This window comes from Triturus cristatus, chromosome 6 (genome assembly GCF_964204655.1).
Source record: "Triturus cristatus chromosome 6, aTriCri1.1, whole genome shotgun sequence".
In the NCBI taxonomy this organism is placed as follows: Eukaryota; Metazoa; Chordata; class Amphibia; order Caudata; family Salamandridae; genus Triturus; species Triturus cristatus.
In genome coordinates this window covers 150494840-150515177 of record NC_140589.1, presented here as the reverse complement: position 1 = coordinate 150515177, position 20338 = coordinate 150494840, and the positions used below count along the sequence as shown (strand labels likewise).

The following is a 20338-nucleotide window of genomic DNA, read 5'->3' as shown; positions in this document are numbered from 1 at the left end:
CCAGAAAGTAGTGGGAATAACAACCACGACCTACTTCTGGGCTCGGAACGCGCTCAACGGCCTCTTTGGCCAAGAGGGCCGAAACTTCCTCTCGCAGAAGATTCAAATGATCCTCCGAGATACGGTGGTGCTGCGGTGGCATGGCTGGAGGGGTCGTCTCGAAGGGGAGGGAGTAGCCCCTTCGGACGATTTGCAGCACTCACCTGTCCGAATTGATGGTACGCCAGTGGAGCAGGTGATGGCGAACTCTGCCTCCCACTGGCGAGGAATGGGCCTGAAAGCTCGGACTAGGAAGGCTTTGAGGCGGATGCTGCCGGGGTGGATGTGGACTGACCGCGTTGTCCTCCAGAACCGCCTCGGCGGAAACCACGTCCGTGACCGCGTGCAGGTTGATTCTGCGGCCGGTGGCTAGGCGGACGTGAGGAGGTGCCCCTTCTTTGGCCACGAAAGGAGCGAAAAGCGGAAGGCTGTGGCCGTGGGGCCGAGAGGCCCAAGGACTTGGCCGTAGCCCGGGAGTCCTTAAAGCGAGCCAGCGCACTGTCCGCTTTCTCACCAAAAAGGCGAGTGCAATCGAAAGGCATGTCCATGAGAGTGCTCTGGACATCCCCGGAAAATGACGTGGACCGCAGCCAGGCGTGACGTCTAAGCACCACCGTGGTAGAAATCGCCCTACCCAGCGAGTCCGTAGTGTCAAGTCCACATCGGATTGCATGACGTGCCACATCTCTCCCATCGGCCAAAGCTTGGGAGAGTCGTGCCCGGGCCTCCTCCGGGCACAGGGGTAGCACGTCCTCCACCGTATCCCACAGAGAGTGGGAACAACGGTCCAAGAGACAGGCGGTGTTTAAAGACCGCAAGCCCAAACTGAGCGATGAGAACAGCTTCTTACCGAACTGTTCCAGTCTCTTGGAATCCCGTCCGGAGGAGCGGTCGGGAATGAGGATTGGGAGGTAGAGGCCTGGATAACCAGACTCTCGGGGGTGGGGTGTTGGGACAGAAAACTGGGGTCGCCCGGAGCAGGGCGGTGGCGCCTGGCAACGTTCCTATCCACAGGAGGGACTGTGGAGGGCTTGGACCAGGTGCCCTGCAGAACGTCAATGAGGGCCTCATTGAATGGCAGCAGAGGCTCAGTGGAGCTTGCTGCAGACGGAAGTACCTCGGTGAGGATGTTCGTCCTCACAGCCACGGCAGGCAGCTCGAGCCCAAGGGCTTCCGCCGCCTTGCGCAGCACCACAGAAAAAGCTGCACCCTCCTCCGAAGCCACAGTCGGAGGAGAGATGAATCCAGTGTCCGGTGAGGTATCCAGACCACTGGCCTCCCCCAGTTCATCTGCCCAGTCCTGAGAAAGTTGACCCTGGAGGGTCATAGGGTCCTCAGACCCCTCCCAGTCGCCCCCGTCATCCGATTCCTGGTAAACAGGAGGAATGATCGGAGCCGGACGATAGACAAATCGTGTCCCCAGCGGCGCCGGATGCGGCGTTGATGGACGCCGCACCGGCGCCGGGTCCGGACCGGGGCTAAACCGGGGAACGACGTCGACCGGAGTCGGCGTCGGAGGCGTGACGAGGTCGACCGGCGTTGACGGGGGCCCAGGCCTGGGCCCCTCGGGGTCCTGCGGCGTCGGGGCCGGAGCCTCCGACGGCGCCGGGGCTGGAGCCGCCGGCGCGCAAGGACGCCCAGTCGAGTCCGCGGGGCCAAAGGCGCGCCAGCGGGCGTCGACGGCGGGGCCAGGCCCCTCATGGCCGAGAGGAAGGCACTGACCTCTGCCGGCGTCGCGTCAGTCCCAGGGACCGGCGGGTATGGGGACTTGCGCGGCGCCTGCGGCTCCAACGGAGCCGCGGGGGTGGGACCACCCGGGCCCTCGGCCGAGTCGTGCGACCGGCGAGGGGAGTCCGAAGAGCGATGTCGCCTCTTGGACTTCTTGGATCGTTTGGACTTACCCGAAGAGCCAGACGATCGATGGTGTCGACTGCGGCTCCGCGACCGATCCTTGGACGTCCTCCTGGACCGGGATCGAGAGGGGTGCGGAGCCGAGTGGCGGAGCTCGAGAAGCTTGCGGGACCGCTCCCGCCTAGCTTTCGAGGTCAGGGCCTTGCAGTCGGAACACGACTCTGCGTCGTGGTCGAGGCCCAAACAGTAGAGGCACCGGCGGTGGTGATCGGTCACCGACATCAGTCGATGACAATCGTCGCAAGCCTTGAAACCAGGCATCCTACCGGCACCAGATGTCGAGACAGTGACAAAAAGAGTCAAAAATATTTAGTCAAAAAAGACTAAAAGGGGTAGCTCTCCCGGATCGGCGCTTACTGGCGCGGAAAAAAGAAGAACTGACGTCAGCGCGCGAGGGCGGCGTCTAAGTACTCCGACGACGTCATTCCGGCGCACGACGGCAACGACGGTTGCGCAGCCGCAGACGACGCCTAGCGACGCGCAAGGGGTATTGCTACAAAAATCTTCCGGATGCAGTCTGACGCCTGGGGATATTCTAAGGTGAGGAATCTAACTAACGTGTTTCTTTCAGATTACCTGAACAGCCGCATAAACTTTTACCAACTCACCAGACACCTACACTTGGCCTCACTCTCACTTGCACACACTCCACACATCTGCAAAAGCAAAACTGGAGGTTGCTCATTCTCCTACATCGCACCCAAGACATGGAACAATCTTACTCAACAAATCAGAACCTCCTCCCTACTTTTTGAGTTCCGCAAGAAGCTGAAGACCCGACTCTTCATAGAAGCAGAACCATACACCTTGCCCAAGCGCCTGGATACCCTCTCTTGTGAATATTGCGCTATACAAATCAACATAACATAACCTGAGAAACCAATAATTTTCATTATAACCTGTCTTGGATCATGTATGAAAGAAAGGCTCTTTATTTATTTGCTATTGTCAATCAAATGCACAGGACGACGTTGCAATTTTCTGATCACTCCATTGATTCAAATATTGTTAATCGAATTCTAAACAGATAGCACGGTTTTCTCATCTCTCGTCATCACTATTATATTTATGATATTTATGTTTTTGACAGGTTTAGGCATAATGTTTTCAGTATTTTCAAGCAATGTTTTAAGATTGTACTGTTGGCACATTGCAAGTGATGAAGATGTGAGTGGAGCGATATCAAGTTTGTGTATGGGGGAACACATATTTGATTTTTGGTTTATGAAATAGGAGAGGTCTATAGGAATTGTGCTTTTGACCGGTATATAATTTGAGCTATTGGAATGGGATCTGGGATAAAGAATATTCTTCCAATCTCAACCGTACTTAACGCATGCCACGGCGACTGAGAAGTGGTCATATATATAATAAGAATTTGGCATTTTTCTTAACAGTTTCAAGCAACGTCCTAGGATTGCAGTTTTTTTTAATGGTAGCTCGGAAAAGGGAGAAGGTTTAACATGCTGAGATCGTAATGGGGCCCTTGAAGATAGCGTTTTGATTGAACATGTATTAGATTGAAATAAGCTTTATTTCGATAAAAAAGATATCTTAAAAAGCACATACAAATATAAAAATATACAGACATGTGAAACCATTATAAAAACCATATACATATAAACTCTTCATATCATATTTCATGTTCCCAAGATCTTGCGAAATTTTTTAAAAAAACATGCAAACATTATAAATAGGACAATAATAAAAACATGCACAAACAAGTAAAAGAAGCAGCCAGGCTATTTTAGCCTAGAACTGCCAGGGCTTTCGATCTTAGGAGCCAGGCCCACCTTAGGAATTTTGATAGTGCGCAAGCGTACAAAGGTCTCGTGTCTGATTTAAGGATACGCAGCGCTGTAAGGTGATCACGTGTGCCCAGGATTCTACATAGAGGTTTGAGCCAATATGATCTGGGGAATTTATATTCTGGGCATGCGAAAAGCACGTGTGCAATGGATTCAATTTTGGTTTCACAGAAAGGACAGAAAGAAGAAGTTTGGGAGGGAAATTTCCAGCGGGCGGTCAGCTCACGCACCGGGAGGGTACCAGCCCTAAATTTGAAGTAGAGGGCACGGTCATATGGCTTCTGAATAAAATCAAGGTAAGGCTCAAAGCAAACTACATCTTTGAGAAGAAGGAACTCAGTGGTGCATCTACCTAGTTGGGAGCTAGAGTTCCTTTTGCCTATAACCCAACTCCAGTAGATTTTCTTTAGTACAGCTTTCGGGGGCGAGGTTCTGTTTATCCAAGCATCTTTAAGACCAAGATCGTAGAGGAGGGTCTTGACATCTTTCAGCCACTTGATTTTATTCCAGGAAGGCATAGAAAGTATTTCAGTCAGACCCTCCGCATACTTGGTTAGTTCCGGAGTCCGCCAAAGCCGTGCCCAAAGAAGTAGGGGACGTACTTTTGCCATGTCTGACAGTGGATGGCACCCTAAGTCCGACAATAGAGGCACTATAGGTGTACTCTGTGGGAGTGCCATCAGTTCCTTATAGAAATTGGAGTCGGATCTAGCCAGTGCCTCGATATTATTTGAGCCCCATAATTCAGCACCGTAGAGCGCTGAGCTCACGCCCTTTGCCTTGTAAATATCTAGTGCTGGGGCTATTGGCCTAGTTGAGGATGAACGGTGCTCTCTAAGAAGGGCACCAGTGACCCTTTTGTGAGTTAAGCGCATCTTCTGTACATGAGATACCCAGCGCATGGTGTCTGTTATGCGGATGCCCAAATAGTCGAACTCTTTGACCCTTTCAAGAGGAACTGCATTTAAGACTGGAGGCCGACCTAATTTCTTCGGAGGATTCAAAATTAGGTATTTTGTTTTGGTGGTATAAAAATATACGGCCTCTGTCATTGCAGAAAGATTGAAAGTTGTCCAAGAGAGTTTGCAAGCCCATAGGTGTCTTAGACAGAAGGAGGGTATCGTCAGCGAACAGGAGAGTTGGAACACGTTCGCCCGCCAGGGAAGGTGCATCTGCCGGAACTTCCCGCAGATGGTCCACCACCCCGTTCACATAAAGTGAGAAGAGGGTGGGAGCAAGAACGCATCCCTGGCGGACGCCCCTGTTTACTGGGATTCTCTCTGTTTTCTGGCCCTGGGGACCCCAGCGTACTTGGGCGTAATTACCATCATGGAGTTTTATTAGCAGGGCCAATAGATAAGAGGGGATGTTCATCGAGGCCAGGACACGCCAGAGGTTATCTCGGGGAACAAGGTCAAATGCTGTTTTTAAATCTATGAAGGCTAGATAGAGAGAGCCCTTTCCAAGAAGGACAACCTTCCAGTAGATAAGAAACAGCCTAAAGACCTGTTCGATAGTGCCTGTTCCGGCCCTGAAACCTGCTTGATAATCAGAGAGGATGCCATTATCATCCACCCAAGCTAACATCCTCTCCAGTATCACTTTCCCGATGACCTTCTGGGAGGAATCGATCAGGCTAATCGGCCGATAATTAGCAGGATCGTCACGAGCACCCTTTTTGAAAATGGGGACGACCTCGGCCCCCTTCCACGATTCGGGGACCGGGGCGCCATTTAAGATGGCATTGATAAGGGTAGAAAGTAGCTTCCCCCAGTTCCAAGGGTCAAGCTTGAGGACATCTCCAGGAATGCCGTCCGGGCCAGCTGCTTTCTGCGAGATGATGGACTTGATAGCACTATGTACCTCTCCTTCCGTGAAGGGGTCAGCATTCGAGGCATCCATGAGAGGGGGTGAGTCCTCGGGCAGAAACTTTGCCACGTTCTCAGAACCAGTAGAGTATAGTTTATAAAAATGCTCATACCATGCTATACCAGTAATATTATATGTCAGGAGATCGTGGGCTGGTCTGTTCTTTGTTCTAATAGCGTCCCAGAAGACACCGGGATTACGGTTGGAGGAAGCCTCTCTTAGGGTCTGCCAGTACTGCTCCTCCCAGGACTTTTTGGCATTAGAGATGGAAGTCTTATAATCTTTCCTTGCTTTTTGGATCGCAGATGCAATCCCACTTTTTAGAGCCACTATTAGGGCAGATTTCGTAATTCTGCAGCTTTGCGTATACCAGCCATTCTTTAGGATAGGTTTAGGCCCTCCCTTCGATGGGCCACCCTTGTTATGTATTCGGAAAATATTTCCCAGTTTGGAAATAGTATCTTGAAAAACAGAGGGGGCCCTATCGAGTGCAACCTGGTGGGTATTTGGATGGGCCAACTCGACCTGTGAGGCATATAAGATTGACTTTATTAATTCAACCTTGTCCTCATTCAACATGACTTTGTGCCATTTGAGGCGCCGCTCACAGTTGGCAGGGTAAACCTCCGAGGTTTGCAGAGAGCTGGCTGCTCGAAGGGTCGAGGGCCCTTGTTGATCTACCCATAGTGATCTAATACAAAGAGATAGCTGATTATGGTCGCTATCGTGAGAAGGGATTATTTCCATGTCCTCCATGAATGCCCAAAGTTTAAGGTCGAGAAATATATAATCGATCCTTGAACTATGATTAGGCCTGTTGTAGGTGTGCGCACCCTGAGGGTCAGAGGGTGTTTTCCCATTGGCCGCCCTTAGGCCGAATTACAAGGACATGGTATTCAAAAATACAACAGACTTGGTCCATCTCTTGATAGGAGGCAACGTTAATGACGGAATACCACGTTTAGCGTCATCTTCTAGTAGATCAGGAAGATCTACTGAGGCCAGGGGCTCGAAGGAGCAATTAAGATCTCCTGCTACCAGGACGTAAGATGCGTGATGACACTTTCGCAGTTCGTCCTCTAGGAGTACAAGTGTAGGTGATAAGGCTCCTCCACTAAGGCCTCTTGCATAAATATTAAATATATCAAGAGACTTGTTCCCCTGGGCTCCCTTGAGGGTTAGACGTAATAAATCTGGGGAAGCAATATGGGCCTGCCTAATGGTACACCCAAGTGAAATACTAACCCAGATCAGCAGGCCACCCAAGGGGCGTCCTCTTCCCGACCGGGAGGGAGTGGCTGGTATGCAAAAGGTGGTGTAACCAATCATGTGGTGCGGTTCTGTTGCCCAGGTTTCCTGGAAAATACAGATACTGTAGGTTGTTATAAAGGAATTCCAATCTGGAAGGTCTAATTTGTTGGCAAGACCAGCTACATTCCAATTTAGGATCCTAAGAGAAGAAGGGATAGTAGATGTGTCTTGCAATGCGGATGAGGTGGAATAATTAGTGGTAGCCAGGATTGGGGTACAGAAAGAAGTCCGTGGAGTGTGACTAATATCCTGGATAGTTGAGATGTGATTGGGGCAGTGCTGTAGGGTGTGAGAACTTGAACCAGTTTGGAATGGAACCTTATCAGGATCAAGAACTGCTTCAGGATCTCTTGAGATGGCATTAATTCCAGCAACTGGAGGAGTATCTATAACTGCTGGAATTCTGTGTCAATAGTGCTCATAGCAGCTATAGGTATCGTGATATCTGCTGGGGGCGAAGATGGGAGGAACCCTTTCGTTGGTGTTTCCAACTCCCTTAAAATAACCATCGTAGGGTGATTGGAAAAAAGAAGGGTATAAGTAGTGAGGGTAGGAGATATCAGAATAAAAGTGGTTTAAGTCTAGACATCTTATGCCACTCATAGTGGGTTGTTGGCTATTACAAATTAATCTTGTAACCCGGGGGTCCCTAAAATTTATAATGATACAGTCACCAGGCGTATTTTTCGGTTTTTTGCCCACCCAGGATACCCTTCTGACATGAAGAACCTGCCCATTTAGGTGTTTTGAAAGCGGCCTATTAGCATTCAGCCAGTGGATTGTTTTATTATGTAATTCAGTGTAAGATTCTGGCTTGGCGGCTTTAGGACGCGGGACTCCAGTCAGGATGGCAACAAATGGTAGGCACTCCGGTGGGAGATCAATACAAGGTAGGGGCTGCTCAAAACCAGTAGGGAGGGCTTTAGATTGAATTTGTACAGGTTCATTGGTAGATGGTTTTTGGAAATTTTGAGCAGATTCGACATTGTTTCCCGATTCCCCGGAAGTTGGATAACTATTGGTCGAGCCAGAGGCTGATTTGGTAATTTGAAGAGAGCTACCCAAAGATGGCATGGGTAATGGAGACCTTAAGTTAGATGAAGTAGCTCCATTCTTTGAGCCCAGATTTAAGGCAGCATTTGGTTTCGACGATACAGCTTGAAGTATAGGTTCGTTGGGGGTCGTTAAAGATGGATCAGTAGTGATATCATGATCCTTACCTATCTTTGAGTGCAACTTGATTAGAGATTTAAGAGAAAAGAAATTGTCAAGAGAGGCCTGCTCAAATCTCTCAAGCCTCTCAGACAATAACCTTACTCTTTCCATCATTAGAAGTAAGAAGGATTTAATAGTTTTTTCCAGTTGACCAATCAGTGCAAGCTGAGGATCAGGGTTATTTTGGGATACAAAGTGTTGAGGAAGTTGTTCAGCAACAGTATCAGTGATTAGATTAGCCCGGTGGACAGGGGACAGTCTTGTCCTGGAAGGATGTGGTATAGGGGAAGCTGTGTGACCCACTTTCTTACCCGTACCAGTGCGTGTTTTGCCTTTACTTTTCTTATGAGTTTTTGTCTGGTCCTCCCTGTTACCACTACCCACTCTTTTCCTTTTGTTTGGGACAATTTTTGGGTCCACTACCGTGGGTTGCTCAATAATTGTGGGGATTACAAGAGATGGAGTAGCAGTATTAGCAGTGCTAGGTGTAGCTTGAGAAGCAACTAACTGGGGAGAGTATGAGAGATCCAACAATGACACAGGGACAGGGTCACTAGGACCAGGAGAATTTGTATCTATACTCGTCAATAGGTGTGGTGAATTCCCTGTTAAGATGCTGACCGCTTGAGTATTAACTTGTGCGGGTGAAACAGCTAGCGCAAAAGCGCCCATTGAGGAACGCTTATCTTTTGTAGCGTCCAGGGAAAGGCGTCGCTCTGTAATTGCAATTTCCTTCTCTAATACAGAGCAGGCACGAATTATGAAGTGGTCAAGAGTGCCACTTACAGAACCTCCACCTAGTGTGCTTCCCCTTCCCGAGCGTGTAAACATAGCCATGGCTACCAGACAAAAGAAATAGTCACAACAAGAGGTCTAAACAACCAGTCTGTTATAACGCTCTTCACCAGATATGTCCAACAGCAATGTAAAACGTACCAGTCAGGGGTGTGCTGTGGGAGCAAGAGGGGTGGCCCAGCCCGGCCTCCTTTGGCCCCTGACGGCCTCAGACGGCCCGCCCTTTGTCCGGGCTTCGTCCGGCGCCCGTCCGCGCGCGTCCCGCGACGCGGAGGGAGCGGCGTTCTTTTAAGCGCCTCCGGGCGCTTGTGTGACGTCGGTGGGGCGCTAGGGCGCCTGGGGGTTGTGGTCTCCTCACGCCGGGGCCGCAAGGTGACAGAGCGGCAACAGCAGCAGCAGGGTTACACACAGCGCGACAGCAGCGGGACTCCGAGGTGAGCAGGGGAGGGCAGGGCATCAGCCGTGTTCCCCGTCGCTAATCAGGCTCTCGATGTAAAGCAAGTCTACAAATTCAAACTTCCCGCTCCACCGAGGGAGCGGCGTTCTTTTAAGCGCCTCCGGGCGCTTGTGTGACGTCGGTGGGGCGCTAGGGCGCCTGGGGGTTGTGGTCTCCTCACGCCGGGGCCGCAAGGTGACAGAGCGGCAACAGCAGCAGCAGGGTTACACACAGCGCGACAGCAGCGGGACTCCGAGGTGAGCAGGGGAGGGCAGGGCATCAGCCGTGTTCCCCGTCGCTAATCAGGCTCTCGATGTAAAGCAAGTCTACAAATTCAAACTTCCCGCTCCACCGAGGGAGCGGCGTTCTTTTAAGCGCCTCCGGGCGCTTGTGTGACGTCGGTGGGGCGCTAGGGCGCCTGGGGGTTGTGGTCTCCTCACGCCGGGGCCGCAAGGTGACAGAGCGGCAACAGCAGCAGCAGGGTTACACACAGCGCGACAGCAGCGGGACTCCGAGGTGAGCAGGGGAGGGCAGGGCATCAGCCGTGTTCCCCGTCGCTAATCAGGCTCTCGATGTAAAGCAAGTCTACAAATTCAAACTTCCCGCTCCACCGAGGGAGCGGCGTTCTTTTAAGCGCCTCCGGGCGCTTGTGTGACGTCGGTGGGGCGCTAGGGCGCCTGGGGGTTGTGGTCTCCTCACGCCGGGGCCGCAAGGTGACAGAGCGGCAACAGCAGCAGCAGGGTTACACACAGCGCGACAGCAGCGGGACTCCGAGGTGAGCAGGGGAGGGCAGGGCATCAGCCGTGTTCCCCGTCGCTAATCAGGCTCTCGATGTAAAGCAAGTCTACAAATTCAAACTTCCCGCTCCACCGAGGGAGCGGCGTTCTTTTAAGCGCCTCCGGGCGCTTGTGTGACGTCGGTGGGGCGCTAGGGCGCCTGGGGGTTGTGGTCTCCTCACGCCGGGGCCGCAAGGTGACAGAGCGGCAACAGCAGCAGCAGGGTTACACACAGCGCGACAGCAGCGGGACTCCGAGGTGAGCAGGGGAGGGCAGGGCATCAGCCGTGTTCCCCGTCGCTAATCAGGCTCTCGATGTAAAGCAAGTCTACAAATTCAAACTTCCCGCTCCACCGAGGGAGCGGCGTTCTTTTAAGCGCCTCCGGGCGCTTGTGTGACGTCGGTGGGGTGCTAGGGCGCCTGGGGGTTGTGGTCTCCTCACGCCGGGGCCGCAAGGTGACAGAGCGGCAACAGCAGCAGCAGGGTTACACACAGCGCGACAGCAGCGGGACTCCGAGGTGAGCAGGGGAGGGCAGGGCATCAGCCGTGTTCCCCGTCGCTAATCAGGCTCTCGATGTAAAGCAAGTCTACAAATTCAAACTTCCCGCTCCACCGAGGGAGCGGCGTTCTTTTAAGCGCCTCCGGGCGCTTGTGTGACGTCGGTGGGGCGCTAGGGCGCCTGGGGGTTGTGGTCTCCTCACGCCGGGGCCGCAAGGTGACAGAGCGGCAACAGCAGCAGCAGGGTTACACACAGCGCGACAGCAGCGGGACTCCGAGGTGAGCAGGGGAGGGCAGGGCATCAGCCGTGTTCCCCGTCGCTAATCAGGCTCTCGATGTAAAGCAAGTCTACAAATTCAAACTTCCCACACTGCAAGTGATGAAGATGTGAGTGGAGCGATATCAAGTTTGTGTATGGGGGAACACATATTTGATTTTTGGTTTATGAAATAGGAGAGGTCTATAGGAATTGTGCTTTTGACCGGTATATAATTTGAGCTATTGGAATGGGATCTGGGATAAAGAATATTCTTCCAATCTCAACCGTACTTAACGCATGCCACGGCGACTGAGAAGTGGTCATATATATAATAAGAATTTGGCATTTTTCTTAACAGTTTCAAGCAACGTCCTAGGATTGCAGTTTTTTTTTAATGGTAGCTCGGAAAAGGGAGAAGGTTTAACATGCTGAGATCGTAACGGGGCCCTTGAAGATAGCGTTTTGATTGAACATGTATTAAACTATCTACATTGTTTGCAAACAATGAAGACAGTATCCCAACTTTATTGAAGTAGATAGATGAAGGTACTATTTCTTAGCACTTTGTATTTTTAGATTCCTCACCATGGGATTTAAATTCTATGTAAATTAATAGAGAGATGAACGTTCAGATAGACATACGTTTTATAGGTGAGTGGAGTTCACAGTGTTACGTACCTTAGAGTTTATATTTAGAAGGCTTTGTATGAGAATGGTGAGAATCTTTATATATGTGTCTGCATGATTAATGGGCTTTGACGTCCATCTCAAGGCAAGTTTTCACAAAGTAAATATTGTCAATGTTACTTTTTCTACGTAAGGATAGTATCTACTTTCATATAGTTGATTAGACAAAATTAGATTGACAAATAAGTTTAATAATGCATTATGATATTAGTTCTCAGCATCTGAAATTGTTAAGTGTTACTATGGAGGATGTTACTTTCTTAATCTTATCTCAGTTGTTTTACTTTGGGTAGGTATCTTGAGGGGGTGGCTAACATTAGTGAAATAGCACATGAATTAAGATTTAATCATACTATTAGTGAATTATCTTACGCATGTTTTTGATTACATCAGGTCCTAGGAATGTGATACTAATGATTGCATCAGTGTAAATGAAATCAATGATTTTTATTAAACATGAAGATTTATCATTCATGTACATGACAATATTAAGAATGTCAGTGACTTATTGGCAGGGCGTATGTGTGAGGATCTACATGAATTTGTAAAGGGTTTGTGGTATCGAAATGTTTCTAATTATGGGTATGTATTTGTTGGTAGTCTGAGTGATTGCACTACCAAACCTCACATCTACACTAGACCCAGAATTTACAAATAGTCAGTGGGAAAGAGGCCTCAATGTATGAGCCCTCGAGGAAGCATTACTGTTGTTTGTTTGCATTTGGGAGGTGAACATAGAAAATGGCCATCTAGAAAGACCTCCTGTGGGTTAGGGGACTGGTTCACAGGCGTATCTAGAAGTAATTTGAGGCTCAATATAAGGGTCTCAGTGGTAGACTGAAGATACTACTGTTGATGGTCCTAAAAAGAAATTAGCCTTTTCATTCCCAGCCTTCAGGGTCAAGGAAAGGGTGGGATGACATTCTCAGTTAAAAGACAAATCCACAGAGTTCAATATTTACTGGTTGCAGTAAATGCATCCTATTCCAAGTCTTTCTTTTGAAAATAAGCTATTATATCTAGAATTTGGGTTTGTTTTCTGCACCAAATTCATCATGTGTTGAAAGATATTGCATGTTTTCCACCCAGGCTGGTTAATCTGTGTGGTTGCCAAAGCCACATCTAGGGAATCCAGCTACAAACACATTTCTCCAGTCCTTACTACCGTTTGTTGGACTCCTGTCCCACAAAGCTTTACAGCAGAGCTAAGGTAGCCACGTGCTCCATGTCATCACAGACACAGTGTTTTTCACTGTGCTTCCACTGTGAAGCCTTCAGTAAATGAACCACACAAACCTTAAGCTGTGCAGAGAATGGACACTGGCCTTTTATCTTGTTTGTCATCTATGTCTTTCACCGTAGTCCTCCTCTTTTTTGGAAACATTGGTAAAGCGTTGCCAAAGGAATGTAATGCACAAGGAAGTGAAGCGTACTAATTTTACTAACTGCATTTCCTATAATGCTCAACACATGCCACAGATTTCTATTTATTCCCAGTAAGCACAATTGAGGTAAGAGCATCTATCTACATTCGTGAACATAGGCCAAGTGAAGACCATCAGCATCTAGAGTTAACGATATTGGTGAACTGTAAAACAATACTGTAACTACCACTGCTAATTATGTTTCTGCCTGTCTACATTGTCTGTGACGTGGTGGGAGATGGCTTTGTTTTTTTTTTATTGTTTCTTAAAATGTTTTCTTTGAAAAATGCAAATAAAAAAAGTATCTTTAAAAAAAACTATCACTGCTAAATAGAGACACAGTTGGGCAATTGTAAAGCCTATACTCCTACATAAACCAAGCTTTTTGGTTTCTAATGAAAAACAATAAGTTATGGTGGATATTGTGAAACAGTAAAATTTGACGACTTCAAAACAATGGTCTCCATCTTTTGGATTGTACTTCAGACACCCACAGCTGGATTTGTACTTATCCTTCTTCTCTCATTATTTCACAAAGCCTCAAAGCAACCATACTAACACTAAGCTCTGCAGAGGCAGGACCTCTTCCATCCATCTTATTTACTTCATCACCTTCTTTATCCCTGTGAGGCCTCTTTCTCTGCGACATTGGTAAGACTTTGTGGAAGTTCTGCACCTTCAAAGTCATTGACTTGTGCTAACCTAATTAATATTATATCACTTTATGCCCAACATATGCAGCACAGAGCTATATGTAAAGGGGTAGAGAACATTTACTTCCTTCTTCAAATGGACAGAGCCATTTCTAGGCACCGACCACATGGACGGTCATCTGTAGTGTTGCTTACAGGGAAGGGTGTGTCACTCCTGAAACTTAAACAAGGGTGTAGCTACACTGTTGTCAAACATGGTAGTTTCAGGAGCACAAAAATGCCTCATCCATGGTATCAAAACACTTTGAGACATGCCTGCAGATGGCTTCAAGAAGATGGATTTCAAATGAGTTGCAGATAACACAATCGGTCACAATGTGCCAGTGTATTCAACACAAAAATATTGAACTGATCATAGAAGATGGATGTTCTGTAGCATACCTGCTGTGAAAGCTGCTTGCTCGCCAACTGGTACAGGTTGACCAGCTTTCCAGAGAGAGACTTTGCTGATTTGAAGCCTTCTGAGAAAAGCATTATTTCCGCAATCAGCTGGTAGTCGGGTACCATCATCGCAACGGGGCGAAACAGTGATTTCAGGTTATCCGGGAGGTCTACTCGACCCTTATAGCTGAAAAAGAAGACATTAAGTACCAACGAATGCTTCAAATGTGTTACATCATATAATAATTACAAAGCACATTGTGGCACACCATAGGGTGAGGCTGATTCTAGAAGTATAGACAAAAGAGATTGGTAAAATGTACAGCACATTAAAATTCTCTGAAAACAAACACAGTAGAAGTTACAAATACCAGTAAAAGTGGTAGTTTCTCACAAACTTATAGGTAGGTCTATTTTAAAAAGGTAATTGCGGAACGGCTGAAGCTTTGTTTTACCACATATTGAACAAGATACAGGTTTCTACGTGCCATTCGATATGGATACAGTCAATACGGATTGCAAATGCATCAGAAGGATGAAACTTACATGGGTAATATATTGGTATTATTCCTTAACCATGGATTGTCTTTCCAAAGGCAGAGAATATAAAAGGGATACAGAAGCCACTCCACTGGTACCACAGTGTAACACTGCATTCCAACCCCTACCATCGACCTATCATTGACTGAACGCTGTGAAGATCTATCAAGTTTCCTTCTTGATTGCCAGAGGAAAGGGAGAATCCTCCTAGACACCACAGCGCCACATTTCACTTAGTATTCACTTGAAAGGCTTTAAGTGTGTCCTTAAGAGGGTCTCAGTTAGCAGGAAAAAGCCACAGAAGGCAGAAAATCCTCCTTGGCAATCTGGATGATTCATGATTGAAGATGATTAAGATTGATAAGCAAGACACCAAAACCGCCAATGAACAGGGTTGAGAAAGGGCTGAGCACTGATCTTTCAGAACAAGAATTTCAAGCAGAAATCCAGCAAAGCCAAAATCTAGCAAAGAAAGCAAAGCAAAAATCAGAAACAAAAACACTAATAAGTGGGCGAGGAAAACAATGCTTTGTAACACATCCATCTCAGTGCCAAGCCTCTTTATATATGGTCAGGGAAGGCGATCACATCATAGGAAAATGGTAGCACAATGTTGATTTGGGTGCTTCAGAAAATAAATGCTGGGAAGAAAGCCATCTTGAACAGGAGTAGACTCAAGCTAGACATGACCACATATTTTGAGGAATGTCATCTTTCAAATGAGTGAGTAACAGCCAATGACTGACATCCTCTTTCTCCTCCATGCTTTTACACCTTACCCACTGTCCTTCTTGACTGATCTGTGCAGGACGTGGCAGAGCCCCCCCCCCCGTGTATGGAAATGCCAATCCTACTGGAATGGTGCAGACTGGAAGAAATCTCACCGCTGCACATGTTCACAGGTGATGCCCTGCTGCCTTCCGAAACAGGCATGCAGCGTCTAGTTCAGATCCTTCTGCCTCCAGTAAATCTCATGCAACACAACCACAGCTTGAAGCACTGCTTCTTCCATAAAGCAAAGGAACTACTTCCTCCATCAGATGTCACAAATAAGTTGTGTTGTGTAATACATACCTTTTAGTATGAGCAGCTCCTCCCATGAGTTTGAAGGTGCTATGGGAGACGCTAGAGGTCTTACCAAACTACATGTTGAAATCACAGATCTCGAAGTCCATGACCCTGAAAGAAAAGCGCATCACTGCATCCATTCTTTTGTACTCAATAACTGGTGGCCACCCCGGGGATGCATTAAGCCTTTACCTGGATTTTGCCACATGAAACACAAGAGATTCGACTACTAGGCAATTTTTTAAGTAAAAGATATTGCAGCTAGGGTAAGGGGCACTGGATTTGTTACAGGTGAAGACGTGTGGACATGAATGTGCGCATGGGTGCAGGCTGCATGTGAGAGACTACAGTCGTGCACAGCCTGGTAGCTGTACACAGGTAACCTGCCTGATGAAGTTTCAAACTGCAAATTTGACCTGTCAAAGTAACCCCTTTTGACAGGCCTAAACCTTCTTTTTAGATATGAATAAGTCACTCCTATGTAGGCCTTATTGACCATAAAGGCAGGGTGTATGATATTTGAAAGTGGGACATCGAAAAACTAATGTCCTTACAGTGAAATAATCCCAAAAACGATTTTCACTGTAACAAGGCTGAGTGCTACCACTGGGAATCATTGGGTTACTTTGTTACATTTATTAAATGCTAAATTCAGATTGGTAGGAGTAAGTGAAATACTTCTTCCACTTACTTGAATTGTAATTTAAAATCTTCTTTAATGGTAAGGTGGTATTTTAAATTCATATTTTAGAAGTGCCGCTTTTAGAAAGTTGCCATTTTTCTGCCTAAAGTTTCGGAGACCTTTCTGTGAGTGGCTAGCTGCCTAGGCTCATGAAGGCTCTCCACTCAGGGCTAGTGATGGTGGCCCCTTAGACTACCTGAGGACCAGTTGAGGGAGGACCCGAACTTTAGTGCCCCAATAGGAGGTGGGAGAATCAGGAACCAGGCACAGGTGACAGCTGGTGCAAGGAGCCAGTGTAACCAGCTCAGGGCAGAGGGCACCCTTTTTGAGGCCAGGAGACCTGCTTAAACTGCTTCAAGTGGCTAGGACTCGTCATCATGATCAAAATGAACCCAGAAGCATGAAAATCACCCCAACGGGCCTGAGCTATGCACATCCAAAGATTTGCCCACTTTAACAAGTCTAAAGCGAGCGACAGAGTGTGGGGGCTCTTCAGCATCTTTAAAATTTACCCCCAGGGTGGGCAGGTGCCCGGGCTAAGTGTAACTGTAATTAAGTTATTTTTGGAGAGAGGGTCGTGCACGGACCCCCCTCCCTAAATATTCATATGGCCCTGAGGCCCAACAAATTTATGGAGTCCCGAGGTGACCCCTTGCCCCTCGGACAGCAGAGGAAACTTACATAGTAAGGGGCCAGGAGGCCCCCCATGACACCACCTAAGCTGTGAAGATAGCAGGACCTGGGAAGCCTACTCACTCTCTGGCTGCTCTCTCCCCGTCTGCAGGCGAACATCAGGCGAACATCAGAGGTGGGAGAGAGAGTAGAAATGACTGCCGGCTCCAGTGCAACACAGAAGCTGCACACGGGGAGCTGGCTGGGGTAGCCAGGGCCCAATGTTCAAACGGCTCAGGGTGTTCGAGGTGGACCAGGGAACCTCTAACAAGACAAGCATTGGCATAGCCAATAGGTCTCGCCTTTGGGACCTTATAAGTGTTTAGCCATGCAACAGTTGATGTTGTTGCACCAAGGATATTGTGCTGCATAACTAAATACTTATAAGGTCCCAAAAGCGAGACCTATTGGCTATGCCAATGCTTGTTTCCAACTGCAGTGACAGCAGGCACATCGATGTGCGCGTGCTCACACTGATCACTTCTCACTAGTGGAGAAGTTACGGCATGAAGTCATGCCAGGTGAGTGTTGGAGGGAAGGGAAATCCTTTAAAGAGTCATTTTCTCTTTGGATTTCCCTTCTCTTTTTGAAACTCAGGAGCAGCAACATTGTCGTGGTGTCACCAGGACTGTAAGTGGAAGATTTCTCAATATTATATACACGCCATAGTCGTTGCTTATTTATTATATGCAACTAACAACCAATGACAAAGCCAATAGTCCTGGCTTGTTGAAGGTGTAGTGTTGTTTGTATCATATCTGGATACAATGACAGAAACAGCAAAATGCAAGTCGGGCGATACACTATGCTAAGCACAGAATTTTAACTTGCGTGTTTTAAGCCACACCCTTAATTACATTGGCCACGCCCCTTTGCGAGACCCCCCAGTTTTTTCATCCCACTTAAAGCTCTAGGTGTGCTTATATTCACAGTACATCCAACACGTGCATTACAGGTTATCTGCAACCAGACCTGCTCTTGACAAGATAAGTTATAGAGACCAAGGATTACATAAAGCAAAGGGGTCTGAGTGAAGGTGTGACCCTGTGGTATAATAAATTAAATACTGCCACCTCACCTTACTGAGTATTACAAGTTACCTGAAGTTCTATGACCTAAAAAGGAAAGTATTCTTTGACGTCTTGATATATCCTTATAATGTACATCCCGGGGTCACTTCTTTCATGGGGAAGACCTTATGAGCTTGGAGGTGAACAAACTCATGTCCACTCTCGATATGCTTGGCCTGACCCAAAGAGTGACTGGTTCTACTCATAGGGCCGGGCACATGTTAGATCGTATCTTTTCTAACATTGATAATCTAGCCTGTAGCCCCCCAGAGCTGCAATGGTCACTTTTGCCATTGGGCTGTTCTGCCCTAAGTTTACTTCCCCTAGCCTGGTTAAGAAACAAACAATGCTTAGGCCCTGGTGCAATCTTACAGCTGAACTCTTTGAGGAGGCTTTTTACCAAGAGAAAGGGAAAATGGAGATGGGAAATGCCTTGGATGTAGTCATCCCTAAAAAGAACATGGCTCAGTAGCTAAACTTCCCGTCATCCCCCTGGTACACTAGCGAGCTTAGGACGGAAAAGTCCAAATGCAAAAGATTGGAGAGAGTTTGGCGAGTCAGTAAAACAATGCAAGATAGAATGCAGTACAAACAATCCCTGACCTCCTACCATCTCAATTTAAAACTGGCAAGACGCCAATTTATTTTTAATCAAATTGAAGGTGCTGCTAATGCTCCTAAAGCACTTTTTAGCATAGTAAAATAATTTGTATCTCCTCAGGTTTGCAGGCAATCCCCCGTGGAAACACAGGATTTCTGCAATCAGCTAGCCAGTCATTTTCAAGATAAGATCACTAGAATTTACGTGAACTTCCCATCTAAAACTGCGCTAGTTCCTGATTCCTCCAGATAAAGGGATCTGGAAAAAAGGACAGGAAGTACTCTGGATTGTTTTGCCACAATTACTCTTGAGGAAGTTTCCAAAGCACTTGCCTCAGCTAAATCTGGCTCACCAACTGATCTCTGTCCACCTAAGACGATGGCTCTTTTAGCCACCAGTTGTGCGCCAGTTATTCTACAACTATATAACTTATCTATTCAATCTGGGAATATTCCAAGAACATGGAAGGAAGCATATGTGCGTCCTATCCTGAAGAAACCAACGGCAGACGCACGAGAACTTGGAAATTACCATCCGATCTCTCTTTTACCTTTATTGGGAAAAGCGTTGGAAGGCATGGTCAATAAACAACTAAGCCAATATCTAGATCTAAATGAAATTTTGGATCCATCACAATCGGGATTCCGACAGGGCTAGAGCACCGAGACTGCCATTTTAGCAGTCACGGATTCCCTTAGGCTACAAATAGATGAAGGGGGCCCGGCAATACTGATACTACTAGACCTCTCCACAGCATTTGATACCATCGCTCACGAAGTGCTAGCGGGGAGACTGGAATCCTGTGGTATCCAGGGAAGTGCCTTAAAATGGCTACGTAACTTCATGGCTGGGAGAACACAGACAATCATGCTCGGTCCACACTTGTCAGACTCAATCAGCCTAGACAAAGGCGTACCTCAGGGCTCTTGCCTAAGCCCGACTCTATTCAATATTTATATGGCCCTATTGGCTGGGATAGCGGAACAACTGGGCTTTGAGATCATCTCTTATGCTGATGACACTCAGCTTATCTTCTCGGTCGGCACTGACTTAATAGCAGAGAAATCTCGGTTTGCCAGAGGATTGTTGAAATCTGAAACTGGATGACGCGGAACTGCCTCCAGCTAAATCCGGCAAAACCCAGTTAATGCTAATAGGTAAAGCAACAGTCAGCTGGTCAGATGACTGGTGGCCGCTCCAATTGGGAGCCGCCCCTGTCCCGACCCAATGTGTTAAAAATCTAGGGCTAAAATTAGATCAGTCTCTATCTATGAGAGACCATATAGCCGCAACAACCAGCTCATGCTACTATAGCTTGCGTCTGCTGCGTAAAATCCTCCCCTTTATACCTACAACCCATCGCAAAACCCTGGTCCAGGCTATGGTCATCAGTCGCCTGGACTATGGTAATGCCTTGCTGGCCAGGGTAGGAGAGACCTTGCTGAGCAACCTCCAAGTGATCCAAAATACTGCAGCTAGGATGGTAATGAATCGCCCAGCGGGCTCCGCATCGGCGCCCCTATTGCGAGAACTCCACTGGTTATCAGTGAGAAAGAGATCTTTTTTTAAGATCTGTTGTCTCAC

At 47.7% G+C, this 20338-nt stretch overlaps 1 protein-coding gene across 1 annotated transcript in view; it reads right to left on the bottom strand.

The window, feature by feature from the left end:
• DNAH14 (dynein axonemal heavy chain 14) overlaps positions 1 to 20338 on the bottom strand; it is an 894889-nt gene that overhangs the window by 564922 nt on the left and 309629 nt on the right. The window contains exon 33 of the mRNA XM_085610384.1: positions 14122 to 14308. Coding sequence (XP_085466510.1) covers positions 14122 to 14308 — 187 coding nt within the window. The remainder of the gene's footprint in view (positions 1 to 14121; positions 14309 to 20338) is intronic.